We start from the raw sequence: 24,318 nt of genomic DNA, 5'->3' as shown, positions 1-24,318 counted from the left end.
TGTCAGCTCTCCTAGCTGTTTAAACAACTTTAGGAAAGATCAAAACAAGCCTTCCCACATTCCGGTCAGGGCATACGTTAACCTCCAAGGGGCCTGGAACATGTAGCCCCAAGGGAGGTCACTGCACAGATATGAACAAGACGGAGAGCCAAAGATGGAGGCAGTATTGTCAGCACCCCTACAAACCTAGTAGGAAAGTTTGTTATGCTGTCATCAGAAATACCCCCAGTCTCTTACTACAAAAACTGAAAAACAACAGAATAGTAAAGCCTATGTAATTTCTTTTCTGTTTTTTTAAGTGAGCTCCACGGCCCATGTGGGGCCTGAACTCACGACCCCGCCCCCCGCATGCTTCACCGACTGAGCCAGCCAGGCACTCCAAGTCTGTATCATTTCTGAAAGATAATCTTGCAAAAAATACACTCAAAAATCAGAATTAGAACATTTTATTTTTGCCATAAGGAGCTCTACGAACTAATACCAGGTAATGGTTAATGAAAAGTAGAACTTAAAGTCATATGATAGGAAAGATTGTACAAGTATGAACATTACGTATTGGGTGGACATGAACAAGGTTTCGTATGATTGACAGAGGTGAGGAAGCCAGTGCTGTTGCATTAACATTGAATCCTTTAGATTAGGCATGCCTTGACAATACAAAATTCCTTGACCATTTTTAACCATTTATCTTTTTGGTACAATGGAAAAAAGACAATATCAATTCCTCATAGTAGTTGCACATGGGCGATCAGTACCACTGAGATGATAATGATCATTTAAAATATATTTTAAAGTAAATCTTGCAAGATTGCTATGGCATTTTAAAATCTTTGCTTAGTTTGGGCATTTTCATTTTCTGTCATCTCTTTCAACAAATTGCTATTTCAAACAGTTCCTATCCAGAAGGTTTACAGGTAATTTAGCACAGGAGCAAATTTGCAGCCAACTTGAAAAGAAAAAAGAAGGAATTTAGTAGCCAGAAACCTAAGTATGAAATAGGAAAACACCATGGTAAGTTTTAAACAGAATCCTGCTACAGATTTCCAACCCAATAAACACTGGGAGTGGATGGTTTCAGCCCCAGAGTAGTTCACACTAATTCTGAACTTTGGATATAGAAACTTCTGAAAAAACTGAAGACCTTGACATACATGCAACGAAGAGTCTTCTGGCAAAAATACAAGTTAACTTTCCAGTTTTTCTCCTCCCAAAAAAACTCTAGAAGACACCTTCATTAGGCACAGAGTTTAAATTTTATACTCAGAATTGACACAGAGCACAGCAGCAGCAAATAATTACGTCCCTATTATTCAGAATGGATGGTTTTCCCTTACAGACTCAATTCCTGGTTTGTCACAATAGCCTTGTTAGAAACTCTCAAGTTTTATTATGATCAACTAATTTTCCTAGCAGTTAAATTTGAAAGATCTGGAAGCTCTGCTGGCCATCAGTGTCATTCACACTTGCAGAAGTAATTATGTCTAACTGGTGAAACAGCATTAATGAAACTCAAACAAATTTCCACTGAAAATATTTCTGAGTGCACCGTATAGTCAAAGAGTAATGTTGTCAATAACTGCACAGAACGGAAACAGATACTGATTCCAGAGATCAGAGTCTTAAGTTCTAAGGTAACTTAAACTTTTCCAAGGATTAGTTCACAAAATGGTTTGAACGCCTAGACTCACAGAACAGAAAACAGACAGGTGCACATCATTCTAGCCCTCGGTAAGCAAAAGATTGTATTTTTCTTCCTTCTCGTATTATTGCAAATACTGAGGCCCGATACCCTCCGCTACCAACTGAAACACTGAAACCATTATCTTCAAACCTAGCTTACCGTCAGAAGAATGATGTATACATGAAAAATTATGATTAAAGCTTTAAGTTCAAAGTCAAGAAATAGACTATTTTTAAAAATACGTAGTCAAAGAGAAAGAAAATATCTATGTTGAATTAAGAAATATTTAAGCAAGGTTACAAAGGACTAACGACTATGCACGACAATCTTTTTCAGTATCTATTAATTTTTTTCCTTTGCAAAAAGTAATTTACAGAAGTTCAACACGTTAATCCTGTTATAAAGGCTAGGCTATATATTTGTTCCAACCTGCTTCCTTTTAGTACTAGCACTTCAATGAGTTTTGACTTTATTTTCTAAGTGTTTTAAATATGTGTCACTTGAAAAGGAAGAAAGGTACACGTATTGTTCTCAAGATAAACGGGAATCAACAAGCCTATATAACATTCCATATATAGTTTCTGATTGCTATAATATTGCAGCACTTTGCAGATGGAATGGAACTTACTTTAGAAGGGGTAAAAACCTAAAAGGTCTTGTGAAAGGAAAATACTAGATCATGGATTCAACTATTTCAAATGAAAACTTTCTATTAGAAATTCTAAGTCATATGAACATTTAAAAATATATACCGGTAGCCTCCCGCCTAAAATATGTAGGAGTCTCATTTATGGAATCTATCATTTATAAAGATTTATACATAATGAAAGATTTATTTGGTGGCTTTCGTATTCGAACTTTGAAATTTCTCAAGGGAACATTTTTAACCATATGAACAAAAAGGAACTCTCCATTCACTTCCACTCTCTATCATGTAAGAACACAGACTTCAGAACAAACACAACAGAACTTTTCCTCTCCTCCTGTCTGCAATACAGAGATTTGTTTTCCATTAACATTTTTGCCCAAAGAGACCACAACTGCAAAGGTATATATACAGTAGTCCAACCACCAAAGTCTTTTCCAGACGATGGCAATAAAAGCAAAACTCAATTCTAATTGCCTAAAACTCTTTCTTCAGACGAGACACTTGTCTGCACAGCCATCTTCATGGCGGGAGGGAGGCAGGAGGTTGCTATCCATTTGGACTAGCGGAATACACAACGAAGCAAAGACTTATTCTGAAATTTTCCAGAACAACTTCAGAAGTTCTTGTTTACTCTTTATGCCACATCCAAAACACAACACACATTTATAGTCTCAATATTAAGATAATTGAGAATTCAGCAGTAAAGTGCTAACATGGAAGGGGAAAGTTGTAAGATAAACTAGGGTATGCTAATAACTCCAGTTATTTTCCAAGAACATTCAGACTGCTTCAAATGCTATTCAGGAAACTATCTCTCCAAGCTTTTTTTCTTCTTGCCTCTTTAAAACGAGCTGAAAGCTAACTATACAAACAGATACTCGGGGTGGGGGGGGGAGGGACTTCTCAATCTCTACTCAAACTTTCAGAATAATTTGCTTCTAAAAATTATCAACAAATAATCCAACTAGACTGCCTTCAGATGACGTGGCAGATCAAATGAACTCGTTTTCACCTTAATTTGTTTTACAGGTCTTTTTGAAACCCCTGCCCCTGAATGCAAACCAAACTTGCTGAGATTTCAAAGTTCAGTAAGATTCTGGTATTATAAATTCAAACTCAGTACTGCCATCTGTTACATTCTGTTTAAAAATTGAATCATTTTCCTGCTGAATAAAAATATCTTCCCAGGTCATTGGCTTGTTCTGAGGAGCAGATGCAGCCCCTACTGCAGGGTCTTTCCCAGCATCAACCTTATACCCAATAGCATCATCCTTCATTACAGGCATAGCGCCTGACCTATCAGAAAGATATGCATATTGTCTGATCTGTAAGGACCTGCATGGATGTAAACGATAAAGCTTTGAGTCTCCAGAAGGATCTTGACTATGAACTGACTTTATGTGTGAAGACATAAACTGATAGTTGATGAAAGATTTGCCACAGGCCAAACACTGGTACCTTCGCTCCCCTGTGTGATGAATTTCGTGTTTTGTGCGATATTCTGCAAGAGGAAATACCTTCTCACAGTAACGGCAAGGGTACTTCTTCTCCCAGGAATGAATGTTAAAATGTCTCCGCAAGCTTGTCAGACAGACATATGACCTTTTGCACACAATACAGATATAATAGACCCTCCCATCTACTATTAACTCATAGTGATCATCATGTTTTACTTTCATACGTTTGTTGGGCGTCTCACCACTAGATGTTTTTGGTATCTCATTCTCAAGTCTGGCCTCCCCTTCGTCAGGGTCATCTTTGACGGGGATCACTATGTCATAAGTATCTTCACCGATATTTGCATAAACCTTGCAACCCGTCGACAAGCCTTCAATCTCAGTAGTTGTATCTAAAGTAATGATCTTCTGACCCTCCATTAGATGTTTTGATCCTAAACCTGCATCATTAGTGTTTCTAGTAATTATATCTGAAATTTTTAAAGAATTGGAAAGTGGCTCTTGCAGAAGTGTAGGAATCTGCATCTTCTGTACCAACGATCCATCAAAAGTGGCATTTGGGGGGATATCAGCCTGGGGGACCAGAGATGTATTACTGACCGCCGAATCTGGACTGGAGCTAATAGTGTCATCGTCATCATCTATAATTTCCTCCTCCTCCTCTTCGTTGGCCTTGTTTCCTGTTATAACAGCACTGTTTGGTGTCTGCTGATTCTGCACAAGCAAATTGATTGAAGGAGACATATGATTTGGAAGTGAAGAAGTGACATTTGGTGGTGTAGTAAGTGGGGTCTGATTTAGCAAAATAATGTTGGGAGTCAGATGTGTCGGGGCTGAAGATACCAGCAATTTTTCACTTCCTTGCGTCTGGCTCAGAGTTGCCTGATTCACAGAAGTAGGAAGTTTCTGAGTAGGTGTGAGATTTGGTAAAGGGGGAGAGTTATTACTAGCACAAGATGCAACATCTGAAATGGCAACGGAACCTGGGTTAGGCTGGACCTGAGCCACTGCATTGGTACTTGGCAAAGTCTCCTTTGCAGGCAGAATCTCAGAGCAGAAAATGACGTCATCGTCATCATCATCTGAATCGGTAACAATGATCTTTTTTGTCTCGTAATCTTCAGCAGATAAAGAAAAAGACTCTGTTATAATAGGCATTATAGTGGCCCCGTTATCTTGGGCTTCATCTTTTGATTTTTGTATTTCAAGGTTCTTGTCACTAGAACCAGGAGGTAAGGTTTCTGCATTACCGTCCTGAGATGTACCTGAGATGCTTTTAACCTGTGACAATGGGACACCAAGCTCTGCTATAAACTTAACCCCTAACAGCTGCCCTGATTTAATCAACTCATCAAGTAAATCCGATCTAACACGAACAATTTTAGAACTATAGATATAATTGAGAATTTCGGCAAAGATCTCTGCTCTTATAAAGCTCAGTTCAACAACTTGCCCGGCAACTGAGAAGAGCTGATGGAAGTAAGTACTAGAAGCTGAAAGAATATTCCTGTGGGCCCGGAATTTTCGGTCTTCCACGATAACGGTAACGTCACAGAAGAGTCCATGGCCACGTTGCTCATTCAGGGAGTTCAGCAGACTGCCAGAGTATTGAATGTCTGTAGCAGAAATCAGTTTTCTACTCTCCATGCCTGTAAGAGAAAGGGAGGAGGAAAGGGTGGGAGAAGATTAGAAAAGAAAAACAAGAAGTACTTTATCATTCAGAATGTAAGCTGCAGCATCATTAAATCGTGTATTCAAGTTTTAACTGAAGTTTGGCGTAACTTTTTGGCTTGTATATAAATTGTTCCTACAGGCTGGCTTTTGGACCATGCATCAAATCTCATGATTTCCCCCTGAGAAGAGACAAGCAAGTTTTTAATTGATCTACAGATCTGAACGGTAATCTCTTCCTCTGAATCTCAGATACATGCATCACCACTAAGCAATTTTTTAAGATTAGAATTAATTTTCTTAGTTCCACTTTTGGGTTCTGTCCTCAAGAAGACTTAAGAGTTCATTTTTAATGGTCTTAAAACTTTAAGAAAAAGTCTTCATCGTGAACACACAGATGTTATTTCACCTGTAAATGAATGATTTAAGTGTCAGAAAAGCTTGATGGAGCGCCTGGGTGGCACAGCGGTTAAGCGGCTGCCTTTGGCTCAGGGCATGATCCTGGCGTTCTGGGATCGAGCCCCACATCAGGCTCCTCCGCTATGAGCCTGCTTCTTCCTCTCCCACTCCCCCTGCTTGTGTTCCCTCTCTCGCTGGCTGTCTCTATCTCCGTCGAATAAATAAATAAAATCTTAGAAAAAGAAAAGCTTGCTGTGTGCAATATCCATTCTATACTCTTCCTAAATTTTAAATGATCTTTAAGAACACATTCAAAAGCTACTCCCTATAGCCAATGACCGAATTAGTGTTTATAAACACTGACAATCATTACTTCTCGACTGCCCGTCAGTTTTTTGCTCTTATTTAAACTGGGATGCCTCACCTAGATAAACTATGAAACACCTTTTGTACCCTCTCCCCTTTCATCATCTCCTTGCCCCTTCCCCTCACCTCTCTACTCTTACAATCTCCAGAGGTGAAATGTTAGAGTGCCAAGCGAAGTCAACAGATGGTACTGTGAAAAAAATAAGACAAAGGAAAGGTCACCATTTCTTAATGCTTATTTGCATGAAAACACGAAACATTTCAATTTGTTGGTAAAGAATTATGCGCACTGGTATGAGAACTTTTTTTATACCAGATGTGTTAGTGAAAATGAAAACATAAACTTACTGGAACAGAGCAAGCGGTTACTCTAAGAAAAGGGAGGGGGAGGTCAGTAAAGAGCAATGCTGTGTACCACTCCCAAAACATTCTTTTTTTGCACATCACAGAACACATTCCCAGTAACAAGGGTGTTGCGTAGTTTAAAATATATACGTATATTAAATATATATTTAATTTTTATACATTTAACTTTTATAGATTTTATATATCTAAACAATTGGCTGATAAGTACTTTATGTAGAGAAACACTTTTATTGCTAATATTCTTTCCCTTTAAAGTTACCAAAATAGTAGCACTGTCGTCACAGTGCTTAAGTTATATACACGTGGAAGGCGGGGCGTCTCAAGCATCTTCGAAATTTTCAAAACTGCAGCTTAAAAACAGAAAGTAGGCAAAAAGTCTAGAAATGAGGATTTGAAAGATCGTGTGTTACAAGGCGTTGCTCGTTTAACAGTACCAAGGAATTCCAGGTTACCATTAAGGCACTCATCAGAAAGGGTGACCTTTGGACAGCGAGCCAGCAACCAGGGCTTCCGAAATACGGGGATTTCGACAGAAGCCGCTTTTAAGTAGGTAGATAGGTTTTCCGAATACAATTTTTGTCGTTTGCAAATGGGTTCTTGGAAGGGGGTAATGCATCAAACGTTACGTGTCCAGGTGACACTGGGAATTGGTTTCATTTTGTTTAGATTTCGTCCCGCTCTTCCCCGTCAGGGTGGGCCCAGGAACGGCAAGAATCGCTCTGAACCCACCCCGAGATCTGCGACCTGCCTACGGAAAAGCCATTCCGCATCACTGTGAGACAAACCCTTGACTGAGGGCAGGTGAAGGTGGAAAACAGAGAAACGCCATCCGCGAGCGAGTAAAGCCAACCGACACGCGGCTCCCTGCGGCAGCTGAACCCCATCTTCCTTACTCCACCCCCTCTTCCCCATTTGCACCCAGCCGGCTGCAACCGAGGTTTTTTTTCACCCCAATTCACGCGAAAAGGCAGCTTCCTACAAATCCAGATGGAGGTACGAACGGCACCGCGAGGGCGGGGGTCCGCCGGCGAAAGTAGAAGGTGGCGAACCGGAGGGTGGGGTGTTGGGAGGGGATGAGGCCAAGCAGGCGGCATTGTTATGCCCAGGGAAGGGGACGGAAGGGGAGGATGGGCCGGGCAGAAAAGCTCTAAATCAAAGTAGGGGCTAGGAGGAGAAAAGGAGGCACAAAAAAGGCAGGCGGAGGGCGAGGAAAAAGCCAAGTGGGTCCCCATGGTGGGCTCCCCGCGCGCCGGGCCTACCCAGGGCACCGGCAGCCCCTCGGTCCCTGACGGCGGAGGGGACCGCGCCGCGGCCCTCCGGGCTCGTCCCCTCCTTCGCTCCCGGGCCCACACAAAGAAAGGGCCGGAGGAGCGGAGCCTCCGACTCCGCCGCTTCCTGGTTCAAGTGAGGAGAATGCAAACGCAGGCGCGGCCCAGCGACGGAGGCAGCGGGCGCGCTCCCTCGCCCCTCCCGGCACCGGGCCGGGTCCTCACCTGCTTCCCGGCGCCGCCGCTTCTCCTCGTCGGGCCGCGCGGACGGGTGGGAGCCCTCCAACAACCAGAAGCCGGACTCCGCGGCGATTCGGCTCCTTCTTTAAACGTCGCTCCAGTCTTGGTCGACGTCGACGCGGCTGCCGCCACCGCTGCTACAGCTGCCCCACGCCACCGACAGAGGGCACAGCGCGGGGGCGCAGCGCCGAAGTCGAAGGCGCCCTCCTTCTCCGAGCGCAGTTCGGGTCTTTCCGGAAGGGCCCGAGCTCTAGGCGGCCCCGCTTCGGCGCCCGGCTCTCCCTTCGGCTCCTTCCGCAGGGGGCGGAGTGAGACTGGGAAGCTCTGGGAGCGTTCGGCCCTTTCCGGAGGGCGAAAGGGTGGGAAAAAGGGAAGGGAAAGATGGGGTAATGCAGTCAATCACGAGCGGTTGGGATCCTAAATTAGGCGCAAGCTTCTAGGGCGTGAAAACTTTTCGAGACCGTACGAGTTTCATTTCTTTTGCAAGTTTGAACCTGCTCGATTAGCCCGTTTCTTAGACGATAAACCACCTTGAAATATAATCTGAATAAATATAATCAAGTCGAATTGATCGACTAAGGATGACTCAAGTTCTAGGATGACAAGTTAACCACGACATTACAGTAACTATTTTTAAGAAATAAATCTAGGGTTTGGACACTAGACAGTCTTCTAAGTTGAATACTAAATGATGCAGTACTATCTTAATTCCTTCGCTTCGTCTACCGTTTACTGACCACCTGTTTGAGCTATACCAAAACTTACGTTAGGTGCCGTGGAATACAAAAATGAGTAAGCCAAGGTCTCTCCCTTTCCAAAGAGCTCAGTAGATGGTTACACAAACGCGGACAGAAGTATTTGTACAAGGTATAGAACACAGAGAAGGAAATAGCAAACTAAATGTTCCCATTTGAGCTGTATGTTGAAAGAGGAATAAATTAACACTTGCATTGGTTTTTTTTTTAAAAGATTTTACTCATTTATTTGAGAGAGCCCGCGCGCCCGCACGAGTGGGGGGAGGGGCAGAAAGCGGGAAAAGCAGACCCCCCGCTGAGCAGGGACCACGCGGAGGAGCTGAATCCCAGGATCCGAGGATCTCGACCTGAGCCCAGCCGAAGGCGCGCGCCCAACCACTGAGCCGCCCAGGCGCCCCTAAATTAATACTTGCGTTGTTAATTTATTATTTTTATTCACATAGCATTTCCTCCTCAGGGGGTTTTAGTGTCTGACACATAGTCGGTGTTCAATAATTGTTTAATGAATGAATAAATAAATGAGTCGTAATTTTTTTAAAACTCTCTGGTAATACTCTCCTGAGTACCGTGATGAACGAAGCAATAGAATGGGTGTTTGGAGAGCAAACGCTCTCCCTTTAGGCTGGTTATTGATTGTATCCAACTAAGGAGCCAAAACATTAGCTTTTTTCTTCAACAGTTAAGGCCATTCACTACCTTCATTTTCTTTTTTTTTAAGTATGTATAGGTGGGCGCCTGGGTGGCTCAGTCATTAAGCGTCTGCCTTCGGCTCAGGGCGTGATCCCGGAGTCCTGGGATGGAGCCCCACATCAGGCTCCTTCGCTGGGAGCCTGCTTCTTCCTCTCCCACTCCCCCTGCTTGTGTTCCCTCTTTCGCTGTCTGTCTCTCTCTCCATCAAATAAATAAATAAAATCTTTGAAAAAAAATAAAAGTATGTATAGGATAATATTGCATCCATTCCCCAAAACTTGAATTTGCACCTGTTTACCTTTCAGTCAGAATCTTTGTACTTCCTTCCTATAAAAGCCTTGCTGAAAATGTCCATGAGGATATTCCAGAATGAAAACAAATCTAACTATATCTCATTTTCTTCAACACGAAATCACACAAGAATGTCACCATCGATCCACCCCCAATCTATTCTACATTCTCCTCAATGAGGTAAAGCCACAGAGAAAAATACCAAAGTGGCGTAATACAGTTGTATTTTCATGTGGAAAAAAGAAATGAAATTCCTTATGCTCTTCTAGATTTTGTATTGTGAGAAAACAATGTGAGAATTACTGCACTATTGGGGTTTTTTTTTTAATTAGGACTTAAAATTATGAGTTTCGTTGTTTAATATAAAGACATTTCACAGGAAACAGGAGTACACGGTTGTAAAAGAAACTAAAGCAGATGGTTAGTATTTCCCTGGAACTGAGCACTTAACAAAATGAGTTAGCATATTTAACAAAATTTGTTAGCAGATTAATGACCATTAATGACCACTTTCCTGAGTCATCATCGCCCAAAATTTAGAAGAAAAAAAAAGTGTTTAGGAACCAGGACAAAGTATTTCTTGAAAATTTAGGATCTATTTGCCTTTCAGTAGGTTAGTTCACTAAAACTAAAATGAGACATATCTTTGAAATACGGATCACAGTGGCAGTAGCTACACTCTTGATAGCAAATGTTTGTTGGTTACCTCCCAGTAAACTGGAAGGCATGGTATCATTTCTTTTGCACCAGCATTACCAGCACCAGGGTTGCCAAGAGAATTGCATTGCCTTTTCCCCTTTCCTGAAAGGGCTTTAAAAATGTGGAGCCCCAACTAAGGTATGATGAAAACCTGTTGGTTCAAAGCACAGGAAACCTCTTCCCTTCTGGCCATGTCCCTCATCACCCAGCCCAGCAGATCTAAATTAAAATTTTAAAGCTACCTATAACCAAAGGGGATTCAATGCTTAGGAAAGGAATTTTCTCGTAGGAAAGCAGAGCAGACCAAGAAATTTGAGTGGCCTTAACGATTGCCTTTTGGACAAGATCATTGGAAAGTTTCATTAATTTTCTGTTTCACCTTTCATTTTCTTTTTATCAGCAGGCTGAAGCCTACTTCAAATAACCCAGTAGATTTTAAAGGTATCAATTGTCTCACATTCTAGTAAGGTTTTTGATTGGCTGATAATGGAATCAGTTAGGTTTTATGACCACATTGTCAGTGTTTGCTTGCCTTGTTTGAATTTGATTATGAATTTCTTGAGGGAAGCAACTGTCCTCTCCTGTGTTAATATGCCAAGAATCTTGGGGGTGCTTAATATATATTCAATGGACGATGATAAAAGATTTTTAAAATGACGTTTATTCAGTCCCTTTATAATAGAGATAATAATACCTTTCCATACAGTTGTTTTGACCTTCAGTTTCCAAACTATGACACGCTTGACTGCTTCCATGTCTGTGCCTGGAACCCTGAGCCTGGAATAACCATTCCTTTCATATCCACTGTTTACTTCTCCTGTTGTTTGGCAAGTGCTTGGTCTTCCAGAAAGATGCAACTCAAGCACTAACTTGTGAAGCCTGACTTGATCCACTAAATGGTGGATAAATATGGCTACTTAAGGTTGGATGAACGAGTGTCTGGTACCTCATAAGTGCTGAATATACATTTGCTTGTTCATCTCTATCCCCTTTTCTACTTAATTCTAACAATTTTCTCCTTACTTGACTTGATACTGTTGCTTCTCTTTGTCTTCTTAAAACCTTCCAAAGTCAATTAGATAGGAATAGATAACCCTCCTAATGAGAAAGAGGGAGTGGACAACTGCTAACAATAATAGAATCTACCAAACAACAACAACAACCAGGTAGCTTATTTCAAATATGAAAAAAATTGAGGGAATATGCCACCTATGAGTTCTTTGTGAAAAATTACTTGGCAATGTGAAATCAAATCAAATAAGAAATGAGTCAAAATAAAAAATTAAGAATGGACATTTTGCAGTGAGCCAATCTATTTAAATGGAAGACTAAGGCCAAACAATGAATATGTGACAGAATGAAACTGTTATAAACCTGACACAATAAACACCCATTCATTCATATGGTCATTAAATACATATCATTTAATACCGACTCTGTGTCAGGCAATGTTGTAGGCAGTGTGGATACAGTCAAAAAGACAAAGTCCCAGTCTTCATGAAACTTAGATTCTAATGGGAGAGACATACAATAAACATATGTGCGTATATTATTTAACTGTATAATATCAGATAGTAATGAATGCTGTGAAGAAAAATAAACAGCGTAAAGGGATAGAGAACGATCAGGTGCCACTGTAAATAGTGTGGTCGGGGAACACCTCTCTGAAAAGATGATGTATGAGCGAAGAACAGAATAAGGGAAAGAGCTATGCAAATATCTGGGGAAGAACATTCTAGGCAGTGGAACATGTCAATGCCCTTCAGCCAAAGATCACCAGGAACATGACCATAGTTGACAAGTTGGGTTTATTAATCTTTGCAGGGAGGGAGAACGCACACCATAGGGAACTGTGGGGTGTTTCAGTAAGACTATGTTAGAAAGAACCTATTGTAGTATTTGGGCAATTTAGGGGATGATCTAAGGAAAGGAGAGTTCTCTCTAGATCAGATGCTGTCAGAAAGCAGGGGCAATTGTATGATTGGGCATCTCAATAAATCTTATCTATAGGGAGGGCAGGGGAGAGCAGGAATGAAGCTATATAATTGATAAAGTAGCAGTCACCCATTTTGGCCAAGAGGGGAGTGTCTGGTGTTTTCTGAGTGACACAGTGACCTTTTTTAAAAAAATCTATGATTAGACCAAATTATAAATTGGTCATGTTTTGTCTCACTTCATCAGTCTCCTACTGACTTTGTCTTAGGTTAATGTTGTGTGAGTTTATGTCCAACAGAAGAACATGGCCTGAACTCTCTGCTAGGTTCCAGATATCAGGGGCTGCCTCCCCTTCCCCCTTCTCAAACAGCAAGTGAAAAGCTATAAGGAATAAAATTTAGAGGTCGTGGAGGAGGTACAATAGTGGCCTTCTCATCTTCAACAAAAAATAGTCATTTAATACTGCATTATTATTGTACAGGACATAGTTATACTAAAACATTGTTCGTTGTTTATCAGAAATTCAAATGTAAGTGGGTCTACTGCAAGTATGACAACATTTTTCTTTTGCCAAGTATGACAACATTAAAATAAACATGCTGTCAGCTGCGGAGAAATACTTTGAATACTTTGTGCTTTTTCGTCCTGTTCCCCATTTAGATTTTTAATTCAGGATAGACTCAGAAAAAAATTTGCGATTCGACTTGAGCCATTCCTACATATTATATATGTATATGTACACACATATATCTATGCATATATTATGCATACATACATATGTACACATACACCTATGAGGCACACTAAGCGCCCAATGTTAGATAATATGCTACACACACAGAGGCACAGAAAGCACCTGAAACACAAGCAGAATTGACTGTGTTGATGATATGGCCATTCTGTGCAGTGTATCCTGTGGTCCGTCATCCTTCCCTTCGGTTATTTCAAGTATAAGGCCGAGAAAGACACGGTTTCCTATCCAAATGAGACCTGCCGAGCCTCCTGCGGAACTGGAAGGATGGGCGCTCCGAGCCGATGGCAGCGGCGGCTTATTTACACGGATACACCACCCCTTTCACACGGGCTGGACGCCACGTAGCCCCGGGGAAGGGTTTTGCCGACGTACCCGGAACGCTTTCCACGTTTTTCTCAGCTTCGGGAGGTTGCGCAGGTGGCTTCTGGGAGCCAAGGCAACTGAGATTTTCCCAGGCTCCTGCGAGTGTTCCATACTTTCGCGGCAGCAATGGCTCCAGTGTCCCGCGCTGCAGTCCGGAGACAGAGGCCTCGGGCTCCGGGGGGAAGCATCGCGGTTCTTCGTGGAAGAGCGCGGAGCCAGGCAAATCCGCCCGCTCCCCGCGGGGCCGCGGCCCTCGCTCGCACTCTTGCTGGCGGCGCGGGCAGCGGAATGGCCTGCGCCGTCAAGGGAGTGGCCCCGACCGAGGCTCCGCACCCCAGCCCTGCCGATTCCGGTCGCGGTCTCGCTCTCCAGAGCGGCCGTCTGCGCCGCGGGGCCCCCCCACTTGGTTCCTGCCTCCTCGTCCGCTCCCTGCGCCCCTCCCGGAGCCACCGGCTGTGGCCTGGCCTCGGGGACAAGGAGAGGGAGGTGAGTGAGACGGACGCCCCTTCGCTCTGAGGAGCCCGCCTCCCTTCAGAGTACATCCCACTTCTTACCGTTGGCACCTCTTTCCCTTCTCCCTTCCTTGCGCCTATTTTCATCTTTTTCTTGTCTGCGCACGGCAGCCGCTTATTCGCCCCTTTTCTCCCTTGATGCTCGCTCGTCCTTGCGCGCCCTCCTCCAGTGCCCCTGGTCTCCCATCACCTCCTACCCCCGGTCTTGTAGCGGACGTGGCCAAGGGTCGCAGATTTATGTATAGCATTAATTCGCGTTATGTTCTCATTCGTGAGCATGTTTTTATTCTCCACTGGACTGAGTTCGTGGAAAGGAGGATTTTATTCATCACAGAATTCACAGTGTCTGGCACTTAGTAAAGAGCTCAACCATGGCGTGTTGAAAAATGAGCAGATCGGTTTGAGATGATTAGGGGATATGTAAATGGAAATTCTTTGTAGGGAGTTGGGAAGGGTTGAGATTATGGTTGGTTTATTTTTAAGTACTCTCTATGCCCATGGTGGGGCTCCAGCCGACAACCCCAAGATCAAGAGCTGCATGCTCTACCGACTGAGCCAGCCAGGCGCCTGGAAACGGGTTTAAATTGGAAAGTTAGAAGAACCGTCCTTCGAGACATGATTGCATGAATGTAGAAAAGGTGATGTGCTCTACTGGAGATGAGGCTACCTAGAATGGTCTTGTTTTTTGTTTTTTTGTTTTTTTGTTTTTAAGATTTTATTTATTTGACAGAGATAGAGACAGCCAGCGAGAGAGGGAACACAAGCAGGGGGAGTGGGGGAGGAAGAAGCAGGCTCCTAGCAGAGGAGCCTGATGTGGGGCTCGATCCCATAATGCCAGGATCACGCCCTGAGCCAAAGGCAGACGCCTAACTGCTGTGCCACCCAGGCGCCCCTAGAATGGTCTTGTTAAAAGGGGTCTCAATCTTGACCTTGAGAAATGAGGGCAGGGTGAGATCAGTTTTCCTCTAATGAAAGGGAGTATTGGAGGGGGAAAGTAGTTTAAGAAGGAGAAGGAAAAGAGTTATAATTATTGCTGTGTAAGTGTTCATATCTAATGTTTATTGAGTGTGTCAGGTACCATACTAATGGCCTTGAATGTGTTAAAAAATTAAAAATTTAAAAAAACATTGCAGGCATTGGGAGGTAGCTTGAAATTACAATAGTTGGGCCCTGTCTTGATGATTCTTTTTCTTCCAGCAGTGAGAGGTAATAAGGCGTAGTGAGGAGGATAGTCTCTGGATTCAGACTGCCGGAATTTGAAGCCCTCCTTTGCCACTTAATACCTGTGTGGCCTTGAGTGTCCAGAGTTTAGCTAAGCTACTCCATGGTGCTGCTGCCTGAGCCTCCATTTTTTTTGGCCAAGTGGCCTGCAGGAACCTTAAACTTAACACTAGCCGCCACCGCCCCATGCAAGCACGTGCCCTACATAGCAGTCCACAGAGTCACAAGCAAACATTAAGTCCCTGATAGGATTTCCCCAGTAGCCCATCTCCCCTGCCTGCCAGTGCCTGTATGCTTTATAGGTCCCTTAGATAAGATCCCTGTGGGGCTTACCAAAACCCCACTGTTTTGGTTTAAATTGACATCTGGCCCTAACCTGGGAACTCCAAAACACCATGCCCACAGACCCTAATAAAGGCATATGACCCAGGTCCTGTCTCTGTGTGCACTTTGCCTTGACCTCCTTGTGTGGCCTCCGCAGGCATTCTGTGTATTTCTTCCAGGTCTTGTGAGTAATTAACTGCCTTATTTTAATTTCTCTTGGGGTCTATTGTTGAACTTTGGCTCACCATCCAGCACCCTGTGCTCTATTTAACAAATGTTAATTGAACAAAGTCAAAACATAGGTCAAGTTACTTAACCTCTCTAGCTTCATTTATTCACCTGTAGAAGGGGGATAAAAATAGTGCTGGTATTTTTAGGGTTGTTGTAATGAGTTAGTGCCTGGAACAGAATATACATTCCTGTTAGCTACTAGGGTTTCATCCCTGTGAACAGACAGTAAAAACAGTCCTGAGTACACTGGAGACCCACCTCTTGCAGTTATATGTTTCAGAAAGGTGCCCCCAGTCTGCGCCAATCAAACCAAGTAGCTTCTTTTTTTTTATATAAAGTTGCACCTATGAAGCTATGATTTTTTTTAAAGATGTTGTTTATTTATTTGAGAGAGAGAGCGCGTGCACAAGGGGGGGGCACAGAAGGAGAGGGAGAAGCAGACTCTCTGCTGAGCAGGGAAGCCCGACACAGGGCTCGATCCCAGAACCCCAAGATCATGACCTGAGCCGAAGTCAGACAGTTAACTGAGCCACCCAGAAGCCCAAAACCAAATAGCTTCTTATTTTAGAATTCTGACTAAAAGATGCAAGAACGACTTGGATGAAATTTGCATTTGTGTGTGTGGAAGATAACTAATTTCTCTTACTAGTATAGATGAAACCAGGCAGCAACAGGGACTGTTTTAATGGTCTCCTATTCACCTTGTTGGTGAAGGAGGGATTTCCCTCCTAGGGTTCTGGGGGGGGGCGAACACAGGACACCTGACACTGGACAGATGAGATCCATACGCTGGCAGAGTACTGAGACCCACTACTCAGGGATAATCTGGAACTGGGCCTGTTCCCTATGATGAAGAGAATTGTTCGGCTAGGGGGTCTTATCTACAGAGGCAGAGTGGGGAGAGGAATTTGCAGTTAGGCCACTGGAGGCCTTACTGGTTTTCCCAGATGTCAAAGCAGTACATAATAATGGGCCTTAATTTTAGGCCTTACACCACAAGAGCTGCTTGCCTTTACAGCCTGGCAGGCATCATTGGCCCCTATACTCCTTATATATTCCAAGAACTGTTATTTTATGTTTTAGATTGCTCCTCGAAGTGGGAGACCCTCTGAGTCCAACCCTGCATAGTTCTAATACCTTTTCTCCTGAATAAAGAAAGAAAAATGTATTCAAACAGGGAAGCCAAATATATTTATTTTGTAAAGATTTTTTGAAAAACCAAAGTAGGGACATAAGCAACTAAATTTTGGGGAATTTTGTGCCCCCATTTTTTTTTTCTTTTCAGGTTATGCCTAACAAAAAAAAAAAAAAAAACTGAAACAGAAGAAATGACAAACATAATAGTAAAACTTAAAAAATTATTTTAGTGTCCTCCAAAGAACTATAGACAATGTACTCCTTTTCCAAAAATGAACTAAAGGGAAAGCATAGAGCGGGAACAAGCCCTGAATCTCAGTGAAGACAACTTTTATGACCTGGAACTTTTCAGAGCTCTCTTTATTGTCATCTACTTCTAGTGCTTCATTTTTAAAAATTGTCTTTACTAATTCTCAGGTTTCTGAAAACTAAAGTTTTAACCAAATCGAAATAGACTCTCCTTCATAAATATGCATAAACAAATGAAGTTATTTCCAAATGTAAAACTGTTTGTGTCACATATTGCAGAAGAAATGAGCCATTAGGAGCTATGTCCGTGCGTGAGACAGGAGAGATGCACTTCACAGCCTTCCGGGTTGCATTTCTAGCCTGGCTGCTCAGGCTGGCTGCAGTCCTTACCATTTGCACTATCAGAACATCAGATCCCAAGTGTTGAGTTTACATTTATGCCAAGTTTTTATTAATTTAAAGTTAAAATGTAAAGGGAAAATAGGACTTTACTGGACCTATTGGATTAGAGACATACACACACCTCAGTTTATCCACTGAGTTAACAATTTGCATGCCTGTATCTTCTAGGAGATTAAAATGAGAGAGGATTGAAGATTTGGGAGCTCCTGAAGTATGAAGACTGTCTCCAGAGAATCCTTGTTATAGACTGAATTGTGTCCCCCCCCACCCAAATTCAAATGTTGAAGCCCTAATTTTCAAAGTGACTATAGCAGTAAAGCCTTTAGGGGTGCCTGGGTGGCTCAGTTGGTTAAGCATGTGCCTTCAGCTCAGGTCATGATCCTGGGATCCTGGGATGGAGTCTCGCATCAGGCTCCCTGCTCAGCGGGGAGTCTGCTTCTCTGTCTGTCCCTCCCTCCCGCTCGTGCTCAGCAGGTGCTCTCTCTTGCTCTCTCTCAAATAACATCTTTTAAAAAAGTAAAGGTTTTAGCTCAGCAGGTGCTCTCTCTCGCTCTCTCTCAAATAAATAACATCTTTTAAAAAAGTAAAGGTTTTAAAGAGGTAATTCAGGTTAAATAAGGTCGTAAGTCTGGAGCCTGAATTCAGTAGGACTGTTATCCTTAGAACAGGAGGTGATACCAGGTATCCCCCCCCCATTCTTATGTGTGCACGGAGGAGAGGACATGTAAGGACACAGGGAGAAGTGGCCAGTCTACAGGCCAGGAAGAGAGGTCTACCAGAAATCAGTTCTGATGGCACCTTGAGTTTGGTCTGCTAACCTCCAGAATGGTGAGAAAATAAATTTTTGTTGTTCAGGCCACCCAGTATGTGTTATTTTGTTATGATATTCTTTTACTTTACAGAACAGAAAAAAAATCGTTTAAGAAATAAAAACATGGAACATATCTAAGAATTAAAACATGTTCCAGTGGATTTTAGGATGCTAAGTGTTCTCTTTAAATTATAATTCATGGGGTGCTAATTTCTTCTTCATTGAAGGATTCAGTGTTAATGATAACATTTCTATTATTTTGACTTTCTTTTCTCAGCTAACCCGATAACAGGTTGCTTATCAGATTTTAGCATTACGAAGGGATTTTAAAAATGAATATACCAGTATGGTTTGGTTTAGTTAATTTTCCTAAAGTCAGTAGTCTCTGAAGTCTTAATGCTGCTGCTTTTTCCTTATTTCTTTCCTCTTTGATACTGTTCATAAGCATTTTCTTCCTCTCCTCTATTTCTCCCCCCACCCCGCCCCGTGATTTTTATGCCTAACATGGGCTCCAACTCACAACCCTGAGATCAAGGGTTGTGTGCTCTACCGACTGAGCCAGCCAGGCACCCCACCTCTCATCTATTTCTGTATCTGCTTTAGGTTGAGTTGAGACAATGTGCTTTGATGGGTAAAATTTCTAATTTGTGACAGGGTGATAAAGCATTATCATAAAGTTGTTCCTAAGGGGCGCCTGACCAGCTCAGCTGGTGGAGCGTGCAACTCTTGATCTCAGGGTTGTGAGTTCAAGCCTCACGCTGGGCATAGAGTATACTTAAAAATAAAATCTTTTAAAAACAAGCCAAAAACCTTGTTCTTAAATTCTTTTAAGAACCTGAAATCATAGAAGTCGAATTGGAAGGAACCCTAAAAATAATATTCTAGGCAATACCTAAATTATTCCAGATGTGATCTCCAGAGGAAAAGGTTATATGATATGGAAATTCCCTTCTTTATTGTAGAATTGTAATAATACTTGTTTTCAGAATTCTCTACAACAAAATGAAATCTCTTCCTCCTGTAGTGTGTCAGCTTCTTCCTCTGGGGACAGAATGGTTGCTTCTCTACCCTGTGTCCTTTACACACATAGAATATAATCGTGAAGTCTTCCCTCAGCCTTCTTGTCTCTAGTAATTTTCATCTTTCCTTATAGTTTACTACATTTACCCCGTGGTTTCGTTCTGAAAAGATAAATCACTTTTTTTTTCTTGAGCAGTTTAGGTCCACAGCAGAATTGAGCACAAACTACAAAGAAATCCCATGTACTCCCTGTCCCGAACACGGACAGCCTCCTTAGCTATCAGCATCCTTCACCAGAGTGGTACTTCCCTTACAGTCGGTGAACCTACACCCACACATCGTAATCACCCAAAGTCCGTAGTTTACATTAGGGTTCACTCTTGGTGTTACACATTCTGTAGGTTTGGAACAGATGTGTAATGCCATGTGCTCACCATCATACTGTCATACAGAGCAAATCCTCTGCTCTGCCTGTCGTCTCTCCCTCCCCTCCAACCACTCGTCTTTTTACTGTCTTCATAGTTTTGCCTTCAGCAGAATGCCATATAGTTGGAACCATATAGTATGTAACCTTTTCAGATTGGCTTCTTTTACTTAGCAATATGCATTTAAGATTCCTCTATGTAGGGGCGCCTGGGTGGCACAGCGGTTAAGCACCTGCCTTCGGCTCAGGGCGTGATCCCGGCGTTATGGGATCGAGCCCCGCATCAGGCTCCTCCGCTATGAGCCTGCTTCTTCCTCTCCCACTCCCCCTGCTTGTGTTCCCTCTCTCGCTGGCTGTCTCTATCTCTGTCGAATAAATAAATAAAATCTTTAAAAAAAAAGATTCCTCTATGTATTTTTTTATTCAAGTATAATTAATACAGGTATTATGTTAGTTTCAGGTGTACCATATAATGGCTCAGCAATTTTACTCACCGCTCATCTCAGTGAGTGTACTTTTAATCCCCTTTATCTATTTCATCTACTCCCCTACCCACCTTCCCTCTCCCAACTACCAGTTTGTTCTCTGTATTTTTTTTTTAAGATTTTATTTTTAAGTAATTTCTACACCCAACATGGGGCCCAAACTTACAGCCCCGAGATCAAGAGTTGCATGCTCTACTGACTGAGCCAGCCAGGAGCTGGCTGTATTCTCTGTATTTAAGGTCTGGTTTTTTGTCTGTCTCTTTTTTTCTTTGTTCACTTTGTTTAATTTCTTAACTTCCACATATGAGTGAAATCGTACCGTTTTTGTCTTTCTATGACTTATTTCACTTAGCATTATACCTTCTAGGTCTATCCATGTTGCAGATGGAAAGCTTTCATTCTCTTTTATGGTTGAGTAATATTCGTGTGTGTTTGCGTGTACCACATCTTCTTTATCCATCCATCTGTCAGTGGACACTGGGGCTGCTTCCGTATCTTGGCTATTGGAAATAACGCTGCAATAAACATAGGGGTGCACATACGTTTTCTAGTTAGTGTTTTTGTTTTCTCTGGGTAAAAGTGGTGGAATTACTGAATCATGCTGTAATTCTATTTTTATTTTTTTTTTAAGTAGACTCCACTGGAGCCCAGTGGCTTGAACTCATGACCCTGAGATCAAGACTTGAGCTGAGACCAAGAGTCAGACAGTTAACCTACTGAGCCACCCAGGCACCCCTCTATTTTTAATTTTTTAATGAACCTCCATACTGTTTTCCATAGTGGCTGCACCAATTTGCATTTCCACCAACAGTGCAAGAGGGTTCTTTTTTCTCCACATCCTCACCAAAAGTTATTATTTCTTGTGTTTTTATTCTAGCTATCTGACAGGTGTAAAGTGATACCTCATTGTGGTTTTAATTCACGCTTCCCTGATGATTAGTGATGTTGACATTTTTTCATGTGTCTGTTAGCCATCTGGATGTCGTCTGGAAAAATGTCTGTTCGGGTCCTCTGCCCATTTTTTGATTGGATTATGTGTTTTTTTGGTGTTGAGTTGCATGTTTCTTTTTTTTTTTAAGATTTTATTTTTAAGTAATCTCTACACCCAATGTGGAGCTCGAATTTACAACCCCTAGATGAAGAGTCGCATGCTCCACTGACTGAGCCAACCAGGCGCCCCAGGTTCTGTGAGTTCTTTATATATTTTGGATATTAACCCCTTTTCAGATAGATCATTTGCCAGTGTCAAAGAGGTTACTGCCTGTGTTATCTAGGATTTTTATGGCGTCAGGTCTCACATTTAAGTCCTTAATCTATTTTGAGTTTATTTTTGTGTATGGTGTAAGAAAGTGGTCCAGTTCCATTGTTTTGCACGTGGCTGACCAGTTTTCCCAACACCATTTGTTGAAGTGACTGTCGTTTCTCCATTATATATTCTTGCCTACTTTGTCATAGATTAATTGACTAGATTAATTAATTAATAGATTAATAAAAGTGGGTTTATGTCTGGACTCCTCGTTCTGTTGATCCATGTGTCTGTTTTTGTGCCAGTACCATAGTGTTTTTGATTACTATAGCTTTGTAGTGTATCTTGAAATCTGGGATTGTGATACCTCCAGCTTTGTTCTTTTCCAAGATTGCTTTGGCTGTTTGGGATTTTTTTTGTGGTTCCCTACAAATTTTAGGATTATCTGTCCTAGTTCTGTGAAAAATGCTGTTGATGTTTTGATAGGGATTGCATTAAATCTGTAGATTGCTTTGGGTAATATGCTCATTTTAATAATATTTGTTCTTCCAATCCATGAGAATGGACTCTCTTTCCATTTGTTTGTGTCATATTCAATTTCTTAATGTTTTATAGTTTTCAGAGTATAGGTCTTTCACCTCCTTGGTTAAGTTTATTCCTAGGTATTTTATTATTTTTAGTGCAATTGTAAATGGAATTGTTTTCTTAATTTCTCTTTCTGCCACTTCATTATTACTGTGTAAATGCGCCGGATTCCTATATATTGATTTTGTATCCTGCAACCTTATTGAATTCTTTTATCGGTTCTAGCGGTTTTGAGGTGGAGTCTTTAGGGTTTTCTATATATGGTATTACGTCATCTGCAAATAGTGAAAATTTTACTTCTTCCTTACCAATTTAGATGCCTTTTATTTCTTGTTCTTGTCTGATTGCTGTCACTAGGACTTCCAGTAGTATGTTGAATAAAAGTGGTGAGAGTGGACATCTTTGTCTCGTTCCTGATCTTAGAGGAAATGTTCTCAGTTTTTCCCCATTGAGGATGATGTTAGCTGTGGGTTTTTCATATATGGCCTTTATTATGTTGAGGTATGTTCCCTTTGAACCTACTTTGTTGAGGGTTTTTATCATGAATGGATGTTGTATTTTGTCCAATACTTTTTTTTGCATCTATGGAAATGATCATATGGTTTTATTCCTCTCTCTTGTTAAATGTGATGCATCACATTGATTTGCAATTTTTTTAATGTTTCTTTTTTTTTAAGATTTTATTTATTTGACAGAGAGACAGCCAGCAAGAGAGGGAACTCAAGCAGGGGAAGTGGGAGAGGAAGAAGCAGGCTCCCAGCAGAGGGGCCTGACGTGGGGCTCGATCCCAGAACGCCGGGATCACGCCCTGAGCCGAAGGCAGACGCTTAACGACTGAGCCACCCAGGCACCCCATGATTTGCAATTTTTAAAAATATTTATTTATTTATTTTAGAGAGAGTGTTGCATGAGCAGAGGGAGGGGCAGAGGAAGAGGGAGACAATCAGACTCCCTCCTGAGTGGGGAGCCCAACTTGGGACCTGATCCTAAGACCCTGAGATCATGACCTGATATGAAATCAAGAGTCAGATACTAACTGACTGAGCCACCCAGGCACCTCTGATTTGCAAATTTTGAACCAGCTTTGCATCCCTGAAATAAATCCCACTTAATCGTGGTAAATGACTTTAAAAAAAAAAAAAAAGATTATTTATTTATTTATTTATTTATTTATTTATTTATTTATTTATTTAAGGGTGGTGAGGGGAGAGACAGACAGACAGCCTGCACAGGGGAAGGGGCGAGGGAGAGAGAATCTCTCTGGTACTCGATCCCACAATCCCAAGATCATGACCTAAGCTGGAATTAGGAGTTGAAAACTTAACTGACTGAACCGCCGGTAAATGACTTTTTTAATGTTTTGTTGGATTTGGTTTGCTGATATTTTGTTGAGGATTTTTGCATCTACATTCATCAAAAATACTGGCATGTAGTTCTCTTTTGTACTGTCTCTGATTTTGGTATCAGGGTAATACTGGCCTCATAGAATGAATTCGGAAGCTTTCTTTCCTTTTCTGTTTTTTGGAATTGACTCTTCTTTAAATATTTGGTAGAATTTACCTCTGAAGCCATCTGGACTTTTGTTTATTGGGAGTTTTTGATTACTGATTCAATTTCAATACTAGTTCAGATTTTCTATTCCTGATTCAGTTTGGGAAGGTTATATGTTTCTAGGAATTTATCTGTTTCTTCTAGGTTGTCCAATTTGTTGGCATATAATTTTTCATAATATTTTAATAATCCTTTGTATTTCTGTGATATCGGTTGTTCTTTCTTCTCCTTCATTTCTAATTTTGAGTCTTTCCTCTTTCTCTCTCTCTCTTTTTGATGAACCTGGCTAAAGGGTTATCAATTTTGTTGACTTTTCTAAGAACCAGCTTCTGGTTTCATTGATATGTTCCATTTTTTTTTTAGTATCTATATCATTTATTTCTGCTCTTATCTTTATTATTTTCTTCCTTCTGCTGGCTTTAGGCTTCATTATTCTTTTTCTAACTCCTTTAGGTGTAAGGTTAAGTTGTTTATTTGAGATTTTTCTTACTTCTTGAGGTAGGCCTGTATTGCTGCAATAATCTTCCTTCTTAGAA

At 41.6% G+C, this 24,318-nt stretch overlaps 1 protein-coding gene across 4 annotated transcripts; it reads right to left on the bottom strand.

Annotated features, from left to right (window-relative positions):
- Positions 1–430: 430 nt before the first annotated feature.
- ZBTB33 (zinc finger and BTB domain containing 33) lies at positions 431–8,311 on the bottom strand. 4 transcript variants are annotated; one of them, XM_026520502.4, is made up of 3 exons: positions 8,083–8,311; positions 6,350–6,413; positions 431–5,436 (listed from the first exon to the last, which is right to left on the bottom strand). In XM_026520502.4, exon 3 carries the CDS (start codon positions 5,432–5,434, stop codon positions 3,416–3,418), a length of 2,019 nt encoding a protein of 672 aa, XP_026376287.1. In that variant the 5' UTR covers positions 5,435–5,436; positions 6,350–6,413; positions 8,083–8,311; the 3' UTR covers positions 431–3,415. The 4 variants fall into 4 exon arrangements, with proteins under 4 accessions (XP_026376287.1, XP_026376288.1, XP_026376286.1 ...); XM_026520503.4 differs by lacking the exon at positions 8,083–8,311 and adding an exon at positions 7,849–8,046; XM_026520501.4 differs by lacking the exon at positions 6,350–6,413 and having other exon boundaries at positions 8,083–8,310.
- Positions 8,312–24,318: the final 16,007 nt, after the last annotated feature.

This window comes from Ursus arctos, chromosome X, assembly GCF_023065955.2.
Source record: "Ursus arctos isolate Adak ecotype North America chromosome X, UrsArc2.0, whole genome shotgun sequence".
Classification (NCBI taxonomy): domain Eukaryota; kingdom Metazoa; phylum Chordata; class Mammalia; order Carnivora; family Ursidae; genus Ursus; species Ursus arctos.
The sequence above is the reverse complement of the archived record's forward strand: the minus strand, read 5'-3'. Positions and strand labels throughout refer to the sequence as shown.